The following is a 17,874-nucleotide window of genomic DNA, read 5'->3' as shown; positions in this document are numbered from 1 at the left end:
TAGAGTAGTGTTATAACAGGTGGTGAGCCCAGCTAGAGTAGTGTTATAACAGGTGGTGAACCCAGCTAGAGTAGTGTTATAACAGGTGGTTAGCCCAGCTAGAGTAGTGTTATAACAGGTGGTTAATCCAGCTAGAGTAGTGTTATAACAGGTGGTGAACCCAGCTAGAGTAGTGGGTAGTGGTGGACCCAGCTAGAGTAGTGTTATAACAGGTGGTTAACCCAGCTAGAGTAGTGTTATAACAGGTGGTGAGCCCAGCTAGAGTAGTGTTATAACAGGTGGTTAACCCAGCTAGAGTAGTGTTATAACAGGTGGTGAACCTAGCTAGAGTAGTGTTATAACAGGTGGTGAGCCCAGCTAGAGTAGTGTTATAACAGGTGGTTAACCCAGCTAGAGTAGTGTTATAACAGGTGGTGGACCCAGCTAGAGTAGTGTTATAACAGGTGGTGAACCCAGCTAGAGTAGTGTTATAACAGGTGGTTAACCCAGCTAGAGTAGTGGGTAGTGGTGAGCCCAGCTAGAGTAGTGTTATAACAGGTGGTGAGCCCAGCTAGAGTAGTGTTATAACAGGTGGTTAACCCAGCTAGAGTAGTGTTATAACAGGTGGTTAACCCAGCTAGAGTAGTGTTATAACAGGTGGTGGGCCCAGCTAGAGTAGTGTTATAACAGGTGGTTAACCCAGCTAGAGTAGTGTTATAACAGGTGGTTAACCCAGCTAGAGTAGTGTTATAACAGGTGGTTAACCCAGCTAGAGTAGTGTTATAACAGGTGGTGAACCCAGCTAGAGTAGTGGGTAGTGGTGAACCCAGCTAGAGTAGTGTTATAACAGGTGGTGAGCCCAGCTAGAGTAGTGTTATAACAGGTGGTTAACCCAGCTAGAGTAGTATTATAACAGGTGGTGAGCCCAGCTAGAGTAGTGTTATAACAGGTGGTGAGCCCAGCTAGAGTAGTGTTATAACAGGTGGTGAACCCAGCTAGAGTAGTGTTATAACAGGTGGTTAACCCAGCTAGAGTAGTGTTATAACAGGTGGTTAACCCAGCTAGAGTAGTGGGTAGTGGTGGACCCAGCTAGAGTAGTGTTATAACAGGTGGTGAGCCCAGCTAGAGTAGTGTTATAACAGGTGGTGAGCCCAGCTAGAGTAGTGTTATAACAGGTGGTGGGCCCAGCTAGAGTAGTGTTATAACAGGTGGTTAACCCAGCTAGAGTAGTGTTATAACAGGTGGTTAACCCAGCTAGAGTAGTGTTATAACAGGTGGTGAACCCAGCTAGAGTAGTGGGTAGTGGTGAACCCAGCTAGAGTAGTGTTATAACAGGTGGTGAGCCCAGCTAGATTAGTGTTATAACAGGTGGTGAACCCAGCTAGAGTAGTGTTATAACAGGTGGTGAGCCCAGCTAGAGTAGTGTTATAACAGGTGGTTAATCCAGCTAGAGTAGTGTTATAACAGGTGGTTAGCCCAGCTAGAGTAGTGGGTAGTGGTGAACCCAGCTAGAGTAGTGTTATAACAGGTGGTTAACCCAGCTAGAGTAGTGTTATAACAGGTGGTGGGCCCAGCTAGAGTAGTGTTATAACAGGTGGTGAGCCCAGCTAGAGTAGTGTTATAACAGGTGGTGAACCCAGCTAGAGTAGTGTTATAACAGGTGGTGAGCCCAGCTAGAGTAGTGTTATAACAGGTGGTGAACCCAGCTAGAGTAGTGTTATAACAGGTGGTGGACCCAGCTAGAGTAGTGTTATAACAGGTGGTGAGCCCAGCTAGAGCAGTGTAGGGACCTATAGATTACAGTTGGGGCAGTGTAGGGACCTATAGATTACAGTTGATGCATTGTAGTGACCTATAGATTACAGTTGGGGCAGTGTAGGGACCTATAGATTACAGTTGAGGCAGTGTAGGGAAATATAGATTACATCTGATGCATTGTAGTGACCTATAGATTACAGTTGAGGCAGTGTAGGGATCTATAGATTACAGCTGCACTACTTTAGACCAGGACCCATAACCACCCTATTCCCTACATAGTGCACTTCGTTTGACCAGACCCCTATAGTGCCAAAAGTTTGCAACTACAGTGGGGCAAAAAAGTATTTAGTCAGCCACCAATTGCGCATGTCCTCCCACTTAAAAAGATGAGAGAGGCCTGTAATTTTCATCATAGGTCCACTTCAACTATGACAGACAAAATTAGAAAAAAAATCCAGAAAATCAGTGGTCTTGTATGTCTTCCATTTCCTAATAATTGCTCCCACAGTTGATTTCTTCAAGCCAAGCTGCTTACCTATTGCAGATTCAGTCTTCCCAACCTGGTGAAGGTCTACAATTTAGTTTCTGGTGTCCTATGACAGCTCTTTGTTCTTGGCCATAGTGGATTTTGGAGTGTGACTGTTTGAGGTTGTGGACAGGTGTCTTTTATACTGATAACAAGTTCAAACAGGTGCCGTTAATACAGGTAACGAGTGGAGGACAGAGGACCCTCTTAAAGAAGAAGTTACAGGTCTGTGAGAGCCAGAAATCTTGCTTGTTTGTAGGCGATTAATTAATAAAAAATCCTACAATGTGATTTTTGGATTTTTTTTCTCATTTTGTCTGTCATAGTTGAAGTGTACCTATGATGAAAATTACAGGCCTCTCATCTTTTTAAGTGGGAGAACTTGCACAATTGGTGGCTGACTAAATACTTTTTTGCCCCACTGTAGTTGCCAACTTTTGGCACTATAGGGGTCTGGTCAAACAAAGTGCACTATGTAGGGAATAGTCTTTCTCTATGCCCTGCTGCCTGTCTGTGTCTGGCAGTCTGTCTTTGTCTCTGACAGTCTGTTTCTATGCCCGCCTATCTGTCTGGCAGTCTGTCTGTCTGGCAGTCTGTCTGACAGTCTGTCTGTGTCTGGCAGTCTGTCTGTGTCTCTGACAGTCCGTGTCTATGCCCGTCTGTCTTTCTGGCAGTCTGTTTCTATGCCCTGCTGTCTGTCTGTCTGTCTGTCTATGTCTGTCTGTCTGTGTGTCTGGGAGTCTGTCTGTCGGTCTGTCTCTATGCCCTGTTGTCTGTCTGTCTGGCAGTCTGTCTGTGTCTGCAAGTCTGCTTGTCTGTCTGCAGTCTGTCTGTCGGTCTGTTTTTATTTTAACAATTTATATATTTCACCTTTATTTAACCAGGTAGGCCAGTTAGGAACAAGTTTTCATTTACAACTGAGACCTGGCTAAGATAAAACAAAGCAGTGTAACACAGACAACAACACAGAGTTACACTTGGAATAAACAATAAACAAGCCAATAACACAATAAACAAGTCAATGACACAGTAGTAGTGGTAGTGAATCAGGTGAGACACGTCAGCCTTAATCAAAGCAGATGAATTAATCGGATGTTAAACAGTGTTTGGAGCCTAATGCCTCCTGACTCTAAGCAGCTGCCCTGGTTAGTAACCGGGGGTTACCCTTTATCTCCTATCTCCAGGCAACGCCGTCCTGGAGCTGCGGCTCCTCCTCCACGCCCTCACCAAAGCAGCGTGCCACCTGTACCTGGCCGTGCTCCCACTGCGGCGCGCCGCACTGCACCTTGCCCGCTTCGTCTGTCACCTGGTAAACCATGGCCCCGCCTCCGCTGGCCGGGCATCTCCTCTTCTCCTCGAGGGGGTGTGTGTGATATGTGAAGCGGTACCGGACCTGCTGGGAGCCGGGCTCAGTCTGTGTGCAGTAGTCTGTCACATCCTACAGGGGGTACTGTTCCTGCTGGCCGCCACGGTGAGGTCGGTCCAGGTGAGTGTTCTGGCCCAGATGGACGGGGAGAAGGAGAGGTGGGACAAGGAGCAGCATCAAGCTCGGCAGGACGAAAGGAGACAGAACTCCGGGGTGGTGGAATACCTGTCTGTGTTCTGTCAAGACCCCATCAGTTCACTACGACTCAGAGTGGACATGATCAATAGATAACATCACCGTCTGTCTGTCTGTCTGTCTGTCTGTCTGTCTGTCTGTCTGTCTGTCTGTCTGTCTGTCTGTCTGTCTGTCTGTCTGTCTGTCTGTCTGTCTGTCTGTCTGTCTGCCTGTCTGCCTGTCTGTCTGTCTGTCTGTCTGTCTGCCTGCCTGTCTGTCTGTCTGTCTGCCTGTCTGTCTGCCTGCCTGTCTGTCTGCCTGTCTGTCTGTCTGTCTGTCTGTCTGTCTGTCTGTCTGTCTGTCTGTCTGTCTGTCTGTCTGTCTGTCTGTCTGTCTGTCTGTCTGTCTGTCTGTCTGTCTGTCTGTCTGTCTGCCTGTCTGTCTGTCTGTCTGTCTGTCTGTCTGTCTGTCTGTCTGTCTGCCTGTCTGTCTGCCTGCCTGCCTGTCTGTCTGCCTGTCTGTCTGTCTGTCTGTCTGTCTGTCTGTCTGTCTGTCTGTCTGCCTGTCTGTCTGCTGTCTGTCTGCCTGTCTGTCTGTCTGTCTGTCTGTCTGTCTGTCTGTCTGCCTGCCTGTCTGTCTGCCTGTCTGTCTGTCTGTCTGTCTGTCTGCCTGTCTGTCTGCCTGCCTGTCTGTCTGTCAGCGTTGGGCTCAATTCAGACTTGAGTTAAGAATACTTGAAATTCCAATGAAATTCTTGAATATGAATTGATGTGTAGTAAACAGGATACAGAATTGAAATTTGAATTTGAATGAAAGGAAATAGAATTGAATTCAGGGAAATTCAACTGTCTCTTGTATTGTATATTAGGTGTAGTCTATAACTATATATTTATTTATATATCATGTAAAACATGTCATTATATACATGCCTAATTAAGTAAAGGTTCAATTAAATAAATAAGTATACATGCATATAAAATATTGTTGAAACAGTAGATTTTCAGGACAAACTCTCTTCCAATTAATGATCTAGGACAACAAATCCTGTATGCAAATACTGTATACACAAAACATTAGTTTCACCACTTTTTTCCCTCAGAACAGTCTCAATTTGTCAGGGTCTCTACAAGACATCAAATGTGCTCATCAGAGATGCTGGCCCATGTTGTCACAGGGATGCTGGCCCATGTTGTCACAGGGATGCTGGCCCATGTTGTCACAGGGATGCTGGCCCATGTTGTCACAGGGATGCTGGCCCATGTTGTCACAGGGATGCTGGACCATGTTGTCACAGGGATGCTGGACCATGTTGTCACAGGGATGCTGGACCATGTTTTTCACAGGGATGCTGGCCCATGTTGTCACAGGGATGCTGGCCCATGTTGTCACAGGGATGCTGGCCCATGTTGTCACAGGGATGCTGGCCCATGTTGTCACAGGGATGCTGGACCATGTTGTCACAGGGATGCTGGCCCATGTTGTCACAGGGATGCTGGACCATGTTGTCACAGGGATGCTGGCCCATGTTGTCACAGGGATGCTGGCCCATGTTGTCACAGAGATGCTGGCCCATGTTGTCACAGAGATGCTGGCCCATGTTGTCACAGGGATGCTGGACCATGTTGTCACAGGGATGCTGGCCCATGTTGTCACAGGGATGCTGGCCCATGTTGTCACAGGGATGCTGGCCCATGTTGTCACAGAGATGCTGGCCCATGTTGTCACAGGGATGCTGGCCCATGTTGTCACAGGGATGCTGGCCCATGTTGTCACAGGGATGCTGGCCCATGTTGTCACAGGGATGCTGGCCCATGTTGTCACAGAGATGCTGGCCCATGTTGTCACAGGGATGCTGGACCATGTTGTCACAGAGATGCTGGCCCATGTTGTCACAGAGATGCTGGACCATGTTGTCACAGGGATGCTGGCCCATGTTGTCACAGGGATGCTGGCCCATGTTGTCACAGAGATGCTGGACCATGTTGTCACAGGGATGCTGGCCCATGTTGTCACAGGGATGCTGGCCCATGTTGTCACAGAGATGCTGGCCCATGTTGTCACAGAGATGCTGGCCCATGTTGTCACAGGGATGCTGGACCATGTTGTCACAGAGATGCTGGCCCATGTTGTCACAGGGATGCTGGACCATGTTGACTCTAATGCTTCCCACAGTTGTGTCAAGTTGTCTGGATGTCCTTTGGGTGGTGGACCGTTCTTGATACACACAGGAAACTGTTGAATGTGAAAAACCCAGCAGCGTTGCAGTTCTTTACACATTTCGGTGCACTTGACACCTACTACCATACTCCGTTCAAAGGCAATTCAATCTTTAGTCTTACCTATTCACCCTCTGAATGACACACACACACACACAATCCATGTCTTAATTGCCCTTCTTTAACCCGTCTCCTCCCCTTCATCTACATGTCTCCTCCCCTTTATCTACATGTCTCCTCCCCTTCATCTTTAACCCGTCTCCTCCCCTTCATCTTTAACCTGTCTCCTCCCCTTCATCTTTAACCTGTCTCCTCCCCTTCATCTTTAACCTGACTCCTCCCCTTCATCTTTAACCTGTCTCCTCCCCTTCATCTTTAACCTGTCTCCTCCCCTTCATCTTTAACCTGCCTCCTCCCCTTCATCTTTAACCTGTCTCCTCCCCTTCATCTTTAACCTGTCTCCTCCCCTACATCTTTAACCTGTCTCCTCCCCTTCATCTTTAACCTGTCTCCTCCCCTTCATCTTTAACCCTTCTCCTCCCCTACATCTTTAACCTGTCTCCTCCCCTTCATCTTTAACCTGTCTCCTCCCCTTCATCTTTAACCTGACTCCTCCCCTTCATCTTTAACCTGTCTCCTCCCCTTCATCTTTAACCTGTCTCCTCCCCTTCATCTACATGTCTCCTCCCCTTCATCTACATGTCTCCTCCCCTTCATCTACACTGATGGAAGTGGATTTAACAGGTGACATCAATAAGGGATCATATCTTTCACCTGGATTCACCTGGTCAGTCTGTGTCTAGGAAAGAGCAGGTGTTCCTAATGTTTTGTGCACTCTGTATATTGTAAATACTAAGTGACAGAGTAATTGTCCCATAAGTGTTAAAGTAGGTGTTTACATTTGGTATTGTTTGTAAACATTTAAATAAAAGCCTACTATTTAGTTCAGTTTTTAAGTTGTAATGGGGATGTTCAGTAGTTCAGAGGTCAGGGTGATCAGTAGTTCAGAGGTCAGGGTGATCAGTAGTTCAGAGGTCAGGGTGATCAGTAGTTCAGAGGTCAATGTGATCAGTAGTTCAGAGGTCAATGTGATCAGTAGTTCAGAGGTCAGGGTGATCAGTAGTTCAGAGGTCAGGGTGATCAGTAGTTCAGAGGTCAATGTGATCAGTAGTTCAGAGGTCAGGGTGATAAGTAGTTCTGTGGTCAGGATGATCAGTAGTTCAGAGGGCAGGGTGATCAGTAGTTCAGAGGTCAGGTTGGTAGGTAGTTCTGAGGTCAAGTCTGGCCAGGGTGATCAGTAGTTCAGAGGTCAATGTGATCAGTAGTTCAGAGGGCAGGGTGATCAGTCGTTCTGAGGTCAGTGTGATCAGTCGTTCTGAGGTCAGGGTGCTCAGTCGTTCGGAGGTCATGAGACACACACAGTATTTGATATTCTCCAACAATCAAAGGTAAAAATGTTTTTTGGCATATAATGTAAACTCAATCACGAATTGTGGCTTTAGAATACAAAACACAATATATTACTGAACACAAATATAAACGCAACATGTAAAGCAGGGGTGTCAAACATACGGCCCGCGGGCCGGAACCGGCCCCCAAGGAGGTTCGATCAGGCCCGCAGGATAATTTGAAAGTGGAAAAAATGCATAAAAGACATGGAATTAATATTTTTAATTCGCTGCAATTCATGGATTATCCGCTAAGGGGCGCACTCTTTCCATCAGAGTAGAAGACAAGCCGCATCACTGAGACAGACTGAAAACAGCAGACGGTATCAATGCGCCATCTGCTGCTTGTTACGACGTTGTTAATACCTTGGTCTCTACCTCTCCGCTACACCCTCATTAGCCAAAATGTCATTATCCAAACGGAGAAAAGTAGATAAGGAGTGTAGAATTTTCAAAGAAAAATGGACCACGTCCTATTTATTTACAGAGATGCACGGAAAACCTTTGTGCTTGGTGTGTTTGCAACAAGTTTCGGTATTGAAGGAATATAATATTCGACGCCACTACGAGACTCATCACAGCGAAAAATATGACGGCTTGCAAGGACAACTGAGAAGAGATAAGATTAACGAATTGCTGGCGGGTCTGAGGAAACAGCAGTCAACTTTCATCCAGAGCCGAGAAGTCAGTGAAGCAGCGGTAAAAGCCAGCTACCTAATTGCTTTTGTACAATCAGTGGGATCAGTTGCAATGCATATTTGTGAATGATAAAAGTAAATTGCACATTTGTCTAAGGAAATATGAGGTGTTTCATGAAATGTTTTGTAAAAGGATAGTTCATTAAATTTCAATATTTTCCTAATGTTCTTGTGCTTCTTTACACCAAAACAAAGGAAAGACATGATATTTTGGTTATTTATAGCAGAGTATGGTATAATTTTAATGGTCCGGCCCACTTGACATCTCCCTAGGCCGTATGTGTGAGTTTGACACCCCTGATGTAAAGTGTTGGTCCCATGTTTTACGAGCTGAAATAAAATAACCCAGAATTTTTTCTAACTCACAAAAAGCTTATTCCTCTCAAGTTTTGTGCACAATTTTCTTTACATCCCTGTTAGTGAACATGTATTCTCTGCCAAGCTAATCCATCCACCTGACAGGTGTGGCATATCAAGAAGATGATTAAACAGCATGATCGGTACAGAGGTGCACCTTGTGCTGGGGACAATAAAAGGCCACTCTGAAATGTGCAGTTTTGTCACACAACACAAAGCCACAGATGTCTTTCTTTTTGAGGGAGTGTGCAATTGGCATGCTGACCACAGAAATGTCCACCAGAGCTGTTGCCAGGTCATTTAATATCAATTTCTCTACCATAAGCTGCCGGCAATTTTTTTAAATAGAATTTAGCAGTACGTCCAACCGGCCTCACAACCGCAGACCACGTGTAACCACGCCAGCCCAGGACCTCCACATCCACAGACCACGTGTAACCACGCCAGCCCAGGACCTCCACATCCACAGACCACGTGTAACCACGCCAGCCCAGGACCTCCACATCCACAGACCACGTGCAACCACGCCAGCCCAGGACCTCCACATCCACAGACCACGTGTAACCACGCCAGCCCAGGACCTCCACATCCACAGACCACGTGTAACCACGCCAGCCCAGGACCTCCACATCCACAGACCACGTGTAACCACGCTAGACCAGGACCTCCACATCCACAGACCACGTGTAACCACGCCAGCCCAGGACCTCCACATCCACAGACCACGTGTAACCACGCCAGCCCAGGACCTCCACATCCACAGACCACGTGTAACCACGCCAGCCCAGGACCTCCACATCCACAGACCACGTGTAACCACGCCAGCCCAGGACCTCCACATCCACAGACCACGTGTAACCACGCCAGCCCAGGACCTCCACATCCACAGACCACGTGTAACCACGCCAGCCCAGGACCTCCACATCCACAGACCACGTGAACCACGCCAGCCCAGGACCTCCACATCCACAGACCATGTGTAACCACACCAGCCCAGGACCTCCACATCCGACTTCTTCACCTGCGGGATCGTCTGAGACCAGCCACCCGGACAGTTGATGAAACTGAGGAATATTTCCTTCTGTAAAAAAAGCCCTTTTGTGTTGAAAAACTCATTCCGATTGGTTCGAACTGGCTCCCCAGTGGGTGGGCCAATGCCACCCCTGCCCAGTCATGTGAAATCCATAGATGATGGCTTTATTTATTTATTTATTTCAATTGACTGATTTCCTGTTATGATCTGTAACTCAGTAAAATCTTTGAAATTGTTGCGTTTATATTTTGGTTCAGTATATAAGGTAGGTTCTAATATAACTGCATTGTTCCCAGATAAAATATAATTTTCTGTTTTAGGCATTTCAGGTTAAGGGTAGATGAACATTGTCTCCAGAGAAACGTGATATATTCTGGGGTGTCTGAAAGGGTGACCAATGAAACAGTCATGTTCTACGACTGAGTGGAATTTATTCGACTGCATTACATTCCACTTCCTGCCGGCTCAAACTCAAATTCTACATCTTTTGGGGTGTGGCCAGTTCATTTTGAATTTAAACTCATGAGATGAATGGGAGTCTATTCCAAAATTCTGAACCCTGGGGGGGGTCTTACTTATAATATAATAATAATATATGCCATTTAGCAGACGCTTTTATCCAAAGCGACTTACAGTCATGTGTGCATACATTCTACGTATGGGTGGTCCCGGGGATCGAACCCACTACCCTGCGCCATGCTCTACCAACTGAGCTACAGAAGGACCACTCAGACAGACAATCCCACCAACTGTCCAGACAGACAGACAACCCCACCAACTGTCCAGACAGACAGACAATCCCACACCAACTGTCCAGACAGACAGACAATCCCACACCAACTGTCCAGACAGACAGACAGACAATCCCACACCAACTGTCCAGACAGACAGACAGACAGACAATCCCACACCAACTGTCCAGACAGACAGACAGACAATCCCACACCATGGATCATTGAGCTCCTTTCTACTCTTTTCTAACTTGCCAGAGCCTTTCTTCACGGCAGCTTGGGGATTGTTGTGCTAATTGACTTGGACTATAAAGTGTTTAGGGGCCAGTTCAGATCAGGTTGAATTGGACTTTAAAGGGTTTAGGGGCCAGTTCAGATCAGGTTGAATTGGACTTTAAAGGGTTTAGGGGCCAGTTCAGATCAGGTTGAATTGGACTTTAAAGGGTTTAGGGGCCAGTTCAGATCAGGTTGAATTGGACTTTAAAGGGTTTAGGGGCCAGTTCAGATCAGGTTGAATTGGACTTTAAAGGGTTTAGGGGCCAGTTCAGATCAGGTTGAATTGGACTTTAAAGGGTTTAGGGGCCAGTTCAGATCAGGTTGAATTGGACTTTAAAGGGTTTAGGGGCCAGTTCAGATCAGGTTGAATTGGACTTTAAAGGGTTTAGGGGCCAGTTCAGATCAGGTTGAATTGGACTTTAAAGTGTTTAAAGGGGCCAGTTCAGATCAGGTTGAATTGGACTTTAAAGGGTTTAGGGGCCAGTTCAGATCAGGTTGAATTGGACTTTAAAGGGTTTAGGGGCCAGTTCAGATCAGGTTGAATTGGACTTTAAAGGGTTTAGGGGGGCCAGTTCAGATCAGGTTGAATTGGACTTTAAAGGGTTTAGGGGCCAGTTCAGATCAGGTTGCCATCTGACTGAGAGACAGCAACAACAGCAGGGCTCAGCTCTGGAGTGGAGGGTACTGTCTGTTAATGTTACTGTCTGTTAATGTTACTGTCTGTTACTGTCTGTTAATGTTACTGTCTGTTACTGTCTGTTAATGTTACTGTCTGTTAATGTTACTGTCTGTTACTGTCTGTTAATGTTACTGTCTGTTACTGTCTGTTAATGTTACTGTCTGTTACTGTCTGTTAATGTTACTGTCTGTTAATGTTACTGTCTGTTACTGTCTGTTAATGTTACTGTCTGTTAATGTTACTGTCTGTTAATGTTACTGTCTGTTGATGTTACTGTCTGTTGATGTTACTGTCTGTTAATGTTACTGTCTGTCTGTTGAATGTTACTGTCTGTTACTGTCTGTTAATGTTACCGTCTGTTAATGTTACTGTCTGTTAATGTTACTGTCTGTTAATGTTACTGTCTGTTAATGTTACTGTCTGTTAATGTTACTGTCTGTTAATGTTACAGTCTGTTAATGTTACTGTCTGTTACAGGCAGTCACTGTTACTGTCTGTTAATGTTACCGTCTGTTACAGGCAGTCACTGTTACTGTCTGTTAATGTTACCGTCTGTTAATGTTACTGTCTGTTAATGTTACTGTCTGTTAATGTTACTGTCTGTTAATGTTACTGTCTGTTAATGTTACTGTCTGTTAATGTTACAGTCTGTTAATGTTACTGTCTGTTAATGTTACTGTCTGTTAATGTTACTGTCTGTTACAGGCAGTCACTGTTACTGTCTGTTAATGTTACCGTCTGTTAATGTTACTGTCTGTTAATGTTACTGTCTGTTAATGTTACTGTCTGTTACTGTCTGTTAATGTTACTGTCTGTTACCGTCTGTTAATGTTACTGTCTGTTACCGTCTGTTAATGTTACTGTCTGTTAATGTTACTGTCTGTTACTGTCTGTTAATGTTACTGTCTGTTAATGTTACTGTCTGTTAATGTTACTGTCTGTTAATGTGTCTGTTGATGTTACCGTCTGTTAATGTTACTGTCTGTTAATGTTACCGTCTGTTGTTGTCAGTGACTGTCATTTACTCTCCAATACTGACTGTTACAGTCCTTTAATGTCTGTTACTGCACACGATGACCAGCATCTCCATGCTACATAAAGGAAGGGAGGAGGCCAACATTAGAGGGAACAGTCTTTGCTGTACATGTTGAAATAAAACATGGAAATGAAACATTCCAAATCAAATGGTGCATCTCTGACATGTTTTTGCCTTTTATCATAATGATTCATTGGTATAATGAATTACATTCAAATCTTGTCAAACTAATCCACTCAGATAATGTTATGACTCCGTGGTTAGTCTGCCATCTAGTGGCCTTCAGCGGAAATGTCCAGACTCTAAACACACTCAGTGGTTAGTCTGCCATCTAGTGGCCTTCAGCGGAAATGTCCAGAGTCCAACACTCATTCACTTCACTGATTCCACTTGATCCTATCAGTAGATTTCAGAGATGGTTACTGAAATCATACAAGACTAGGGTTTATTTTACACTGATTCCCTTGAATACAACAAACACATACAAATTAAATGTTATTGGTCACATACAATGGTCAGCAGATGTTATTGGTCCCATGAGCACATGGTCAGCAGATGTTATTGGTCCCATACACATGGTCAGCAGATGTTATTGGTCACATACACATGGTCAGCAGATGTTATTGGTCACATACACATGGTCAGCAGATGTTATTGGTCACATACACATGGTCAGCAGATGTTATTGGTCACATACACATGGTCAGCAGATGTTATTGGTCACATACACATGGTCAGCAGATGTTATTGGTCACATACACATGGTCAGCAGATGTTATTGGTCACATACACATGGTCAGCAGATGTTATTGGTCACATACACATGGTCAGCAGATGTTATTGGTCACATGGTCAGCAGATGTTATTGGTCACATGGTCAGCAGATGTTATTGGTCACATGGTCAGCAGATGTTATTGGTCACATGGTCAGCAGATGTTATTGGTCACATGGTCAGCAGATGTTATTGGTCACATACACATGGTCAGCAGATGTTATTGGTCACACATGGTCAGCAGATGTTATTGGTCACATGGTCAGCAGATGTTATTGGTCACATACACATGGTCAGCAGATGTTATTGGTCACATGGTCAGCAGATGTTATTGGTCACATGGTCAGCAGATGTTATTGGTCACATGGTCAGCAGATGTTATTGGTCACATGGTCAGCAGATGTTATTGGTCACATGGTCAGCAGATGTTATTGGTCACATACACATGGTCAGCAGATGTTATTGGTCACATACACATGGTCAGCAGATGTTATTGGTCACATACACATGGTCAGCAGATGTTATTGGTCACATACACATGGTCAGCAGATGTTATTGGTCACATACACATGGTCAGCAGATGTTATTGCAAGTGTAGCAAAATGTTTATAGATCCGACAGTGCAGTAATATCGAACAGGTAATATCGAACAATTCCACAACAACCTAATGTCAAATCAATTTCAAAACAAAACCTAAAAGACACAATCTAGTAAAGGAAGGGGATGAGAATATAGAAGTAAAATAAGGTGATAAAAGAAATCAGACAGGCCAAGGCAAACTTTTTTATTAACATAATTGGTGAAGCAAAGGGAAATTCTAAATTGATATGGGAGAATCTAAAAAAGTTAACAGGGAAAGACCATAGGAACACTGCAAAAAGACTAGAAATCATGGTGAATAACAATCTAACACAGGATGCAGATGAAATAGCAACAGCCTTCAATTCCTACTTTATTGACTCTGGCAGGGTACTGACACAGAACCCCTCCACTGGTTTCTTGGCCTCAGTGCTAGTGAATGACACTCAACCTGTCTTCATCATAAGGGAGGTTTCTGAGTCAAAGGTGAACAAGGTGATTAGCTCACTAAAGAACTCTAAAGCCAAAGATATGTTTGGGATGGACTCTACCTTTCTTAAAAACTACAAAGAGTCACTCATTGGCCCCATTATTAAGGTCACCAACACATCTATTGGTCTCGGTGTGTTTCCAAGGGTATGGAAGTCGGCCATAATAACGGCCATCTTTAAATCAGGCGACCCTGCTGACGTGAGTAACTACAGGCCCATTAGTATACTACCTGTGGTGTCAAAGGTTGTTGAAAAGTGTGTAGCAGAACAACTGATTGCCCACCTCAACAACAGCCCCTTCACATTACACTCCATGCAGTTTCGCTTCAGAGCGAAACACTCCACAGAAACGGCCAACTGCTTTCTTCTGGAAAATGTGAAGTCTAAGATGGACAAAGGGGGTGCTGTTGGGGCTGTGTTTCTGGACCTAAGGAAGGCTTTTGATACTGTTAACCATGAGATTCTCATCACAAAATTGTCCAAGTTCAACTTTTCCCCTGATGCCTTGAGATGGATGAAATCATACCTTGAAGGCAGAACTCAGTGTGTCAGAGTGAGCAATGAGCTGTCGACCACTCGTAGCTATGATGTGGGCGTGCCCCAAGGGTCAATACTGGGGCCTCTCCTGTTCAGCCTGTACATTAATGATCTGCCTTCTGTCTGTACTGGGTCTGAAGTTCAAATGTATGCAGATGATACAGTGATATATGTGCATGCAAAGAGCAAACAACAAGCTGCACAAGAACTCACTACTGTAATGGTCCAGGTTACAAAGTGGCTCAGTGACTCGTGTTTGCATCTCAATGTGAAAAAAAACTGTTTGCATGTTCTTCACAAAGAGGGCAACAGATGCTACTGAGCCAGATGTCTATGTGTCAGGGGAGAAGCTCCAGGTGGTATCCGATTTTAAGTACCTTGGCATCATACTTGATTCCACCTCTCTTTTAAAAAGCATGTGAAAAAGGTAATTCAAATAACTAAATTCAATCTAGCTAATTTCCGATTTATACGAAATTGTTTGACTACAGAGGTAGCAAAACTGTACTTCAATTCTATGATACTCCCCCACTTAACATACTGCTTGACGAGTTGGGCCCAAGCTTGCTGTACAACATTAAAACCTATTCAGTCTGTCTACAAACAGGCTCTCAAAGTGCTTGATAGGAAGCCCAATAGCCATCATCATTGTCACATCCTTAGAAATCATGAGCTCTTGAGTTGGGAAAATCTTGTGCAATACACCGACGCATGTCTTGTATTCAAGATCCTAAATGGCCTGGCTCCCCCTACACTCAATATTTTTGTTAAACAGAAAAACCCAGACATATGGCAGCAGATCCACAAGGTCTGCCATGAGAGGTGACTGTATAGTTCCCCTAAGGAAAAGCACCTTTAGTAAATCTGCATTCTCTGTGAGAGCTTCCCATGTCTGGAATACACTGCCACCAGACACACATAACTGCACCACATATCACACTTTCACAAAATGCTTGAAGACCTGGCTAAAGGTCAATCAGATTTGTGAACATGGTCCCTAGCTGTGTGTTGCCGCTTACCATGTTGTCTGTTGTCTGTAGCTTGTGAGGTGTGGAAACACTTTGTTGCTTTTATGAATTTTGTCTTGCTGCTTTTTGTTCTATGTTGCTCTGTCTATATGCTATGTCTTGCTTGTCCTGTGTTGCTATGTCTATGGTGCTATTGTCTATATTGTAATTGTTTTTAATAACCTGCCCAGGGACTGCGGTTGAAAATTAGCCGGCTGGCTAAAACCGGCACTTTTACTGAAACGTTGATTAATGTGCACTGTCCCTGTAAAAATAAACTAAACTAAACTAAAATATCTGGATGAGCAGTGAATGAGTGGCTAAGAGACAATAGATAGTAAAGAATAGATAGTGAAGTATATACACTACCGTTCAAAAGTTTGGGGTCACTTGGAAATGTCCTTGTTTTTGAAAAAAAAGCTTTTTTTTTTGTCCATTAAAATAACATCAAATTGATCGCATATACAGTGTAGTCTTGTTAACCCGGAATATGTCCCAGTTCACGTGATCAAATCAGTCTTGAAGCGTGGAATCCGATTGATCAGACCAGCATTGGATAGACCTACGCACAGGAGCTTCCTGTTTTAGTGTCTGCCTATCAGAGGGGAGCAAAAGGATGGAGTCTGCTAAACGGAGGGCAGGGAGGGCCTCGTGTGCATTGCAGAAGTTTAATTAGCGGTGGTCGAGTGTGTTACTCGCTTGTGTACTACAATCAATATGCTGATAGATTTTTTTGGGGTGAAAATCCCTAGCTACAATAAATTCATCCTCAGGATATATGGTTTCCAGTTTGCTCAATGGTGAATTGTGAGGAATTCTAGTTCAGGTGAGCAACAGGACTTGAGTTCCTGTATGTTGTTACGATTACACCATGAGTTATTAATCATGAAACATACACCCTTCTTCTTAACCAGAGAGATGTTTGTTCCTGTCGGCGCGATGCACTGAAAATCCCGTTGGCTGTAAAGAATCCGGCAGCATGTCCCCAGCTAGCCATGTCACCGTAAAACAGAGTATGTTACAATCCAAGATATCTCTTTGGAAAGCAACTCTTTAATTTCATCGACTTTGTTAACTAGGGACTGGACATTACCGAATAATATACTCGGTAGCGGTGGGTGGTGTGCGCACATCCGAAGCCTCACTAGAAGATCGCTCCTGCACCCTCTCCTCCGATGCCGTTGTTTTGTGTCGGCCTCTGGAATCAGTTCAAATGTCCTGGGAGGTGCAGACAAAGGATCCGCTTTGGGAAAGTTGTATTCCTGGTTGTATTCCTGGTTGTAGTCCTGGTCGTAGTCATGGTTGTTGTCCTGGTTGTATTCCTGGTTGTAGTCCTGGTTGTAGTCCTGGTTGTATTCCTGGTTGTATTCCTGTCATAGTCCTGGTTGTAGTCCTGGTTGTAGTCCTGTCATAGTGCTGGTTGTAGTACTGGTTGTAGTCCTGGTTGTATTCCTGTCATAGTCCTGGTTGTATTCCTGTCAAAGTGCTGGTTGTATTCCTGGTTGTAGTCCTGGTTGTAGTCCTGTTTGTATTCCTGTCATAGTCCTGGTTGTAGTCCTGGTTGTATTCCTGTCATAGTGCTGGTTGTATTCCTGGTTGTAGTCCTGGTTGTAGTCCTGGTTGTATTCCTGGTTGTAGTCCTGGTTGTAGTCCTGGTTGTAGTGCTGGTTGTAGTCCTGTCATAGTCCTGGATGTAGTCTTGGTTGTATTCCTGTCATAGTCCTGGTTGTAGTCCTGGTTGTATTCCTGTCATAGTCCTGGTCGTAGTCCTGGTTGTAGTCCTGGTTGTATTCCTGGTCGTAGTGCTGGTTGTAATTCCTGGTTGTATTCCTGGTTGTATTCCTGGTCGTATTCCTGGTTGTAGTCCTGGTTGTATTCCTGGTTGTAGTCCTGGTTGTAGTCCTGGTTGTATTCCATGTTATAGTCCTGGTTGTATTCCTGGTTGTATTCCTGGTTGTATTCCTGTCATAGTCCTGGTTGTAGTCCTGTTTGTATTCCTGGTTGTATTCCTGGTTGTAGTCATGGTTGTATTCCTGGTCGTAGTCCTGGTTGTATTCCTGTCATAGTGCTGGTTGTATTCCTGGTTGTATTCCTGTCATAGTCCTGGTTGTAGTCCTGGTTGTATTCCTGTCATAGTGCTGGTTGTAGTCCTGGTTGTATTCCTGTCATAGTCCTGGTTGTAGTCCTGGTTGTAGTCCTGGTCATAGTC

General features: G+C 44.7%; 1 protein-coding gene across 2 annotated transcripts in view; it reads left to right on the top strand.

The window, feature by feature from the left end:
* The window catches only part of LOC123991517, a 4,788-nt gene extending 738 nt beyond the window's left edge, over positions 1 to 4,050 (top strand). For both annotated transcript variants that reach the window (XM_046293127.1, XM_046293128.1), the window contains exon 2: positions 3,448 to 4,050. In XM_046293127.1, coding sequence (XP_046149083.1) covers positions 3,448 to 3,920 — 473 coding nt within the window. In that variant the 3' untranslated portion in view covers positions 3,921 to 4,050. The remainder of the gene's footprint in view (positions 1 to 3,447) is intronic.
* Positions 4,051 to 17,874: the final 13,824 nt, after the last annotated feature.

The sequence above is a fragment of the Oncorhynchus gorbuscha genome, linkage group LG12 (assembly GCF_021184085.1).
Source record: "Oncorhynchus gorbuscha isolate QuinsamMale2020 ecotype Even-year linkage group LG12, OgorEven_v1.0, whole genome shotgun sequence".
NCBI lineage: Eukaryota > Metazoa > Chordata > Actinopteri > Salmoniformes > Salmonidae > Oncorhynchus > Oncorhynchus gorbuscha.
Note: the sequence above shows the minus strand (reverse complement) of the source record. Positions and strands in the feature narration are given on the sequence as shown.